Here is an 8,957-nt window from a genome sequence, read left to right as displayed (position 1 = left end):
GGGGGTGGGGGGGGGTGGACATCAGTGTCGGTCACTCGGGCATTTTACATGGTTTAATGCCTTCGTAATTGATGTTGGAGAGTTTTAGGTTTTTGGAGGAGAGGTAAAGAGGTAGAAAATTGCGGTTTTTTGTGGGGGAGGGGGGAGGAGAGAGAATTTGAGGGAAAAGTGGGCAGGTAGAAATGGTTTGGTAAAGTGGTTTCGAAGGTTTTCGAATGTTTTTGAGTCTGGGGTTTTGTGTATTTTGTATTTCCATGGCTTTCATGCTGCGGGGAGGTGCACCAAAAAGTTAAGCTTTTTCGGATGTGTATTGATGGGAATTTTAGGCTCTTTGACATGAGAGCACGCTCACTGGTCTAGCAGTATTATTTCTCGGGTTATGAGCAAGGACATGTGAAGATGAAGTACAAGACATCTTCCAAGTTTCACGCGCTCGTACATTAAAGAGCGCTCTTTATCGAAGATTGAAGTCGTTCGAGGGATGTGTATCATAGAAAATTCGCTCCGCTTTGGAATGAGACCAAGTTCATAGTTGTATCCTATTACTTCTTGGAGAAGGTCATAAGTAAATAAAATAAAGAAAAAATCCCATATTCGTGTTCATTTCACAGTAGAGCAAATGTATCTCAATTAAGAAGTGGTGTATTTCGAAATGTGTATTGATGGGCATTCTAGACTCCTTGAAATAAAATCCCGTTCACCGTTGTATCTCTATTATTCCTCAGGATATGAGCAAGGACAGGCGAAGATGAAGTACAAGTCGTCTTCCAAGTTTCATATGATCATACATTAATACGCTTTCTTTATCAAAGATTAAAGTTGTTCGAGGGATGTGTATCACAGAAAATTCGCTCCTCTTCCGAAGGAGACCAAGTTCATAGTTGTATCTCTATTACTTCTCCAGATATGAACAAGGGCATAAATATACGTGGTGAAGAAAAAACCCCATATTTAAGTTCATTCAACCGCATAGTAAATGTATCTTCATTAAGAAGTGATGTTTTTGGAATGTGTATCATGGGGAATTTCCTCCCCTTGAAAATGAGAACACGCTCATCCTTGTGTCTCTATTAATTCTCGAGATATGAACATGAACATGACGAAATGAAGCCCAAATGAACACACTCCATACGTTTATTCTTACCACTGGAGAGTGAATTCTGGAAATATCTTCTTTTCTAAAATGAGAATACGTTTATGTTTGTGCCTTCATTGCTTCTCCGGATATCAACAGCGACATAAAGAGATAAAGTAAAGAACTTATTTCATATGTACATTCCTTCTACTTTACAGAATCCTTTATCAAAAAGAGAAGTTTTTGTGATGTGTATCATCGGCCATCTCCTTTACTTCAAAATAAGATCATATTTATTGTTAGATATGCAAAGGCACAGATAAACTGCACAGATAGGACAACGACAAATAAAAAGCGGATTTCGTATATTCAGTTTTTCTGCTTCAGAAAGAGATCTTCGGTGAAGAATAAAATTTCTTTGGAATGTGTATTGTTAAGAATATTCTCCCCTTCCAATTGTCATCACTCTCATTGATCTATCTCTAGTACTTCTCCAAATATCAGCAAGGACACTTGAAGACAAAGTCGGAAAAGTGTTCTATCCGTTCATTTTTTTAGTTCAGGGAAATTTTTCATAAAAATGTGAATTTTTTCAAAATGTGTATCATTGCACAGGTCCTCTCCTTCAAAATGAGATCACTCTCATTGATCTATCTCTGGTATTTCTCTAGATATCAGCAAGGACACTAACCGACAAAATTGAAAAAGGTTCCATATCTTCATTTCTTTTACTTCAGAGAAAATCTTCGATGAACATATGAAGTTTTTTTGCGATGTGTATCATCGGAAATTCGCTCCTCTTGAAAAAGAGACCACTCTCGTCCCTCTAACTTCCTTTTCTCTCCAGCTATGAACAAGGACATACGAGAACAAAGTAACAAACGCATCCAATATTCCGATTTCTGTCACGATTCCGTGAATTTACGTCAAAAAAATTGTTTTTTTTTAGAATGTGTTTCATAGGAAATTCCCCAATGAAACTATTCCCATCCACATTTCAATTTTCCCTGAGATATTTCTCGAGATATGAATAGAAAATTCAAACAATGTATTTCATCCACTTATTCCGTTTGTGAATATGCGAGGAATGGAGCGGAGAAGAAATCTGTCTTATTGAAGAGGGAATATCTCTGATGAAAGCCACTATTAAAAATTCCATTCCTCTCCAGTGGCTTCGCAGCGTGCATTAAATCTTCCACTGTCACCTTGAAAAACGTTTTTCAATATCCTCAAGACCGCGGCACTTAAATGGCTTCAATTAGCCCTGTTCATCGGAAAATTTTTGCGGCTACTTGATCGAACCAATTAATCGACGGGTCCAGCGAATAGCCGAAGAAATTTCAGCTGGAAAAGTCAATATGAGGGCTCTTTTTACTCCAGAACTTCCGGAGATAATGGAAAAAACGGTTTTCAAGGTCAAATTTATTTTTACCTGTATTTTTCAGCCAAATGGGGCAAAATGAGTTCACGACCTGAGTTTTGAAGCGGAAATTTTCCTGGCTCCTTGGAGAGACGGTTTACATTTCCGTGGCGCGAAAATTTGAATTTGGATTTTTGGTAATTCCGAGAAATTCGACAGACGCGATGAGGGTAATGTCCTAATAACCAAGTGGCCTTCATTAGTATGAATTGTCTCCAGTGGCGCCAGTGGAATATTTCAAGAATGTCCACCCCTTCAACTTTTTTAGATGGGAAAGTTGAGAGACACAGTTTGTCTTGATGAGTTGGGAAGTTCCTTCTGTTTCTCCTCCTGCTATTTTTTCTTCTTTTTTCGGAATTTATGGAGTGGATTTAGGACAAACTCTGGGGACATGAATTGGAGATGCGGATATTGGATGGAGTTTTCCCGTTGTTTTCGTCAGCATCACTTGGGGAATATTAAAATTGAGAATGAGGGATTCGATGCCTTCGGTGGAATTAAACGGCACGTGACAACAGCGATTCGCAAGTTATGGCTAGCAATTCATTGGCATGCGAGTACAGGCACACGTGGGATGCAAATTCATTATTCTAAAGACAGTGATACGACATATTTTTTTTTAATGATGGTTAAGTGTGTGGGATGGATACTGTACATACGTATACTTACTCCGGGGCGGGATTTCTCCAGCGCTGCGTACCAGCGCGCGCCATTGGGCATTAATTTGCCTGGAGCCTGCAACAAACAGGGAAAATGAAGGTTAGAGTTGATTGATGGAGTATTTAATTTTTTCTTCAGGGTTTTTTTTTATTAATTGAAAGAGAAATTTTTTATCTTGTTAATTTTGTGGAAAATGTTGAAAAAACTTCTTTGTAGAGAACTACATTTTCGTCAAAAAATGTTTTCTGAAGGCTGTCCCATTTTGCCTCGCAAGGGTCAAACAACAGAGACAGGTAGGTCAATCTGAAGGGTCAAATGATCATTAGGCTCAACTAGGAGAAGGAGGCAGGAAAATCGTAAGGGTCAAACGATCATATGTCAAACGCAATATTTCGAGGGTCAAACAACAGAGGCAGTAGGTCAATCTCAAGGGTCAAATGATCATTAGGCTCAACTAGGAGAAGGAGGCAGGAAAATCGTAAGGGTCAAACGATCATATGTCGAACGCAATATGTCGAGGGTTAAACAACAGAGGCAGTAGGTCAATCTCAAGGGTCAAACGATCATATGTCGAGCAAAATATTTTGAGGGTCAAACAGGAGAGGCAATAGGTCAATCTCAAGGGTCAAATGACCATAGGAGTCAACCAGGAGAGGCAAAGAGGACAATCTCAAGGGTCAAACGACCGTAAGGGTCAACCAGGAGAAGCAAGCAAAAAAATCGTAAGGGTCAAACGATCACATATAGAGCTAAATATATGAGAAAGCTCTCCCATTTGACCCGAGCCCTTTTTGCCTCTTCCAGTTGACCCTTGAGACTGTCCTGCCTGTCCTCTGTCGTTTGACCTTGATGAAGTTTGACCCTCGCAAGGTATGACCCTTGCGAGCGCTGATAGTTGCGTCAGGGGGTTTTTGATCGGTTATTGACATTTTTCTACCATCGACAGGTAAACTACCAATATTCTACTATGTACTGTGGAAAACCCGGATGTGCAGTGAACGACCTAAACCTGATGGACCATCTTTAATCGTATCTTAATCTTTTTTTTGTCAAGTATTTTTTTAAGCTGTAAAATAAGCGCCAATTTATCGAAATCGTATCATTGTGTCACGTGAAATTGACTAGAGAATTGAATTCAATTTTGCTTTCCAGTTTAGGAAGAGAAAAAAATGCTGTTTCGCCTTTGAGTGATATTGGATGCTGGTGATCACAACTCGTTGTATGTTAATGACCCCTTTATGTACAGTGATTTTATAGACTTACGTCAATGCCGAGTGATTCACTCGCGCCAGAATGGAGCATAAAAACAAATCTTAATGATCTTGCAGCGACCTTGTGAAAGTTTCTCGCACTTCCTTCTCGGTGATTCACACATGAATCACTGAATTATCATTTTTCAAGTGTTGAAAAAATGAGGATTCGATTACCTACATTAACCAATATCTCAATTTATGATTCAACATGAAGATGAAGTATAGTATTTTAAATTATGCCAAAAAATTGACATTATTCAGAAAATTTCCGAGAACTAATTGCTCTATTTTTCACAAACAAAAGTACAACCGATTAAAATTATTAAAAATGAACAGATCATGGATTGAAAACAGGTGGGAAGTTACTTGGGTATTGCACATAGTATAGTTATTTTTGATAATAAATTAGCAATATGCCCCCGAATGGTTATTTTGCATATCATTTCCTTCTATCGTGTATAATTCATTGTTCATTTCATTTTATTAAATTGAATGAGATTTCTTTTCAACTAATTTTGTCAGATTTTCAACTCAGTTGAATGTTATCACCATCATTATTCTTATCATCACTTTATCAGGGAAACGCCGCAGAAGGTCGATTTTTTTTTCTTACCATTGACTGGCTGAGCGGAAAAGTCCTAAAAAATTGGAATGCGTCAATTCAAGTGTCTAGAAAATTATAATATTTTTTAAAATTATTTATATCCACAATTCCTGAAGAAAAAAAATTATATCTAACAGACGGGCAATTTTTTCCCATGTTAAATGAAATTGCCCGTTGTGGGACGTTGCCGAAGTCTCGCTAAATGCGCCCGAGCAGTATAGAGTGAATTCGGCAACGCTCGGGCCTAAATAACACGGCGGCGATTCCCTGCGGAGGTGACCAAGTCGCAAGTTCTCATATGGTGACCAAACTAGGGTTAATGGCATTGAAACAAACATTTTAAGCTATGATTGAATTCATTTAAAGCATGATATTCAAAGATATCCCCGGAATTGAGATTTTCAAAAAATACAAAATTTTCGCAAATTTTCAAATAAATCAAAATAACGATTATATCTATCGCGTTCATTTTCGAACTCGATCAAAAGGACATCCAAACAAATTTTTTAAGCCATCATTCAATCAATTCAGAACATTTTTTTTAGTTATCGTGGAACAACCGATTTCCGAAAAAAATCGAAAATTGAAAACACTAATCAATGAATTAAATTTTAATTAATAGCGATCGATAGGGCAAAAATACCAACAGTATAAAAACTTAATTACCTACGTCCATACGTAAAAACACGAACGAACGTGCTCTAAAAATTGCATTTCCGGACTTTCTGGATGAAAAAATATTGAAATGCACAGCACTAAAAGCAATTGTCAAGCGAAAAATTGAATGAAAAAAAAATTGTTGTTCCCCTCAGTCCACAAACCTCCACCTCGAAGAACTCCAGAAATCCTTTCCTCAATCTTACATAGATCCCATCGGTTTCTCCCGCAGTCCCCAATAAAAAACCCTTTAACCCCTAAAAACTGCATAAATAAATAAACCCCCACTCTCCACTCCCATCAATCCCCCCTCAACTCCTCTATTTACCTCCCCCAGAACTAAAGAATGCTCGGAGGAGTCGTTTCAAACTTCCTCAACAGCTCACGATAAATATTAGACAAAACTCCCCTACGACTGACTGACCCTCCCCCCAGGACATTTTCCCCCGGACGCAGATTTACCTATGCATCCTTCCATTCCCGATGGACGAAGGAGACGAATGAAAAACAGCAAAGAGAGAGAGAGAGAAATGAGGAAGGGTTGACGGCTTCACTCGTCGCCATCTCAACCCCGACCTAAACCCGATGCTGAAGTGGAGGAGATCCTCTCAAGGTTCAGAGGCCATTCATCGTACGTGATTGCGCCTTGAATTTTTAACGAAACTACCGAGGCGTCGCGAAAGGAAGAGAAGAGGGTTTGGAGGGGTGGGCGGGGTAGGGGGGGGGGGAAGGGGGAGGGAGAGGGTGATGTGCAAGGAGCACTCACTCGAAAAAACCCCTTGGAAATGTCGNGGGGGGGGGGTGAAGGGGGAGGGAGAGGGTGATGTGCAAGGAGCACTCACTCGAAAAAACCCCTTGGAAATGTCGAGAAGGAGTGAGCCTCGAATTCTCTTTCACTTTTGTCCTTCCACCGACGACCTTTTCTCCACTTGCCGGGTGTGGGTGGACTGTAGCCACTCTACGGGGTCTAATCTCACTGTATGCATGTATGAGACACTGGGGAGGGTGTGGACACCCCTGGGGTGTTTAGGGGATACATGTTTTCGGGGGGGAGGAGAGGGGATTCCAGGGGATGGGATGGAGCGGGAGTTTGAGCGAGTTTTCGGGGTGATATAGTGGTTTTGAGGAGGTTTAGTTCCGGTGAATGACCGAGGTATTTAGGGATAGACGGGGTGCTTGGTGTATCGTGAGAAAAGGTGCATCCAGGCTGAGAATGTGTCAGTGAAATGATTTCAGATGATCGTGAGTTAATGGAGAAATGTTCACTGGATTTAATAGGACATTTGGAGTCTGTACAAAGTGCTCCAACAATCCTCGCAGATGTATTTCAAATGATCACACTGGAGACGTGCTAATTCGTAGTTCTATACGTTTCAGTTGTGCACAATTTTCATTGACACTTTGATTATTGTGTACATGCAGCCATTGTATGTGCACATCGAGCATCAACACAGTAGTGGCTTATTGTTGTCCCATTGTCAATAACGACGGAGTAACAGTGTCATTGATTTTAATAACTTGAGAGTATTCTCCTAGCCTGTGCTCAAGTGCATTCGTCCCAGTGTAAATGATAAATATCCACAACTGAACCGTGTAAAACTATAAATGCGCACGTCTCCGACGAACTCATTTCAAAATACACGTGTTCAAATAACCAGAACACTTTCCACTAACTTCAAATATTCGACAAAATCCAGTCAACTTTTTTGGGAATTTCAACGCTTGACATTTTCAATCGAAGAATTCTGACTTTAAATCCATTGATCTCCGTTGGTTTGAAAGACACAGAAGGGTGAATTGTTGAATAACAAACTACTTGCTCGAGTACCTTTCAAACTAATGGCTCGAAACACTCCATCATGCCGAGCTTGTCATCGTAAATTTCCCTGGCATCTTGACGTAACAATTTTCATTCACTCTGCGAACGAATAAATAAAACAATTTCAGGTGATCATGAGTGAATGAAAAAATGTCCACTGGATTTAATAGGACATTTGGAGTCTGTACAAAGTGCTCCAACAATCCTCGCAGATGTATTTCAAATGATCACACTGGAGACGTGCTAATTCGTAGTTCTATACGTTTCAGTTGTGCACATTTTTCATTGACACTTTGATTATTGTGTACATGCAGCCATTGTATGTGCACATCGAGCATCAACACAGTAGTGGCTTATTGTTGTCACATTGTCAATAACGACGGAGTAACAGTGTCATTGATTTGAATAACTTGAGAGTATTCTCCTAGCCAAGTGCATTCGTCCCAGTGTAAATGATAAATGTCCACAACTGAACCGTGTAAAACTATAAATGCGCACGTCTCAGACGAACTCATTTCCAAATACACGTGTTCAAATAACGAGAACACTTTGCATTAACTCCAAACATCCTTCAAAATCTAGTCAACATATTTGAAAATAACAAAATTACAATTTTGTTCTATTAAATATCGAGATATCTAGTCACGACCCCATTTTACCCCACTACGTCTCTCGCCACAGCGAACAATATTTCCTAAACAAAAAGAGATTCCTTCAAGTTCCTCCGCACCGGTGGGGCAAAATGGTTTCATAGCCAGTGTTTTTAATTGAAAATGTCCGCGATCGTTCACTGGGGTGACTTTCAACCCCACATTCCCTAAACTTCCATCTCCATAAACGAAAGGGCTTCTGAATTATTCAATTGAATTATTTTTCTTTCCACCTAGACTTGTTTTCCCATTAAATTCACGTCTGTTTGAGTGCTCCCCCCGCCCTTCAACTCCTCATTCATCCTAGAATCGCTCTGTTGCAATCTCATCGAGGCATATAGAGAAAATTAAAAGAGAAAAGCGGAAGAAAAGGGGGGGAAAAGGCTGCAAGTACAGAAATACTTTGAATGAAAAGAACGAGAGAGACGGCCCCAGACGTGCGTTTTGCCTCTTTAAATGCGTATGTGTGTGTGTGTGTGTGTGTGTGTGTGGGTCGAAGAGTGGGCGATGCTTGCCCTCGAAGCGTCGAGACGCCTCCGGGGGGAGAATGAAACAGACGATGTAACATATATAGGCACCCGAATATGTAGTTATGGTTGCGCAATTTTCGTTTCACGTGGGGGGAGGGGGAAGAGGGGGCAGCACGCGAACGAACGAGATTGCGTCGTCAGAGTGTTTTCGGGCGACAATAACAGATTGGAAGTGGGGGGAACAGGACATTAATCATTGTTACACGTTGTATTAACGAGATGCGGAATTTTTCGGGGGAATTTATTCGTTGAATATTTCAAGGTCTCGTACCGTCAATTATTGCGATGG

The 8,957-nt window shown here is 40.1% G+C and overlaps 1 protein-coding gene across 1 annotated transcript in view; it reads right to left on the bottom strand.

Annotated features, from left to right (window-relative positions):
• LOC107035949 overlaps positions 1-8,957 on the bottom strand; it is a 106,192-nt gene that overhangs the window by 50,421 nt on the left and 46,814 nt on the right. The window contains exon 2 of the mRNA XM_015253617.1: positions 3,165-3,230. Coding sequence (XP_015109103.1) covers positions 3,165-3,208 — 44 coding nt within the window. The 5' untranslated portion in view covers positions 3,209-3,230. The remainder of the gene's footprint in view (positions 1-3,164; positions 3,231-8,957) is intronic.

The sequence above is a fragment of the Diachasma alloeum genome, unplaced genomic scaffold (genome assembly GCF_001412515.2).
Source record: "Diachasma alloeum isolate Michigan unplaced genomic scaffold, Dall2.0 Dall_scaffold_00202, whole genome shotgun sequence".
Lineage (NCBI taxonomy): Eukaryota > Metazoa > Arthropoda > Insecta > Hymenoptera > Braconidae > Diachasma > Diachasma alloeum.
The sequence above is the reverse complement of the archived record's forward strand: the minus strand, read 5'-3'. Positions and strand labels throughout refer to the sequence as shown.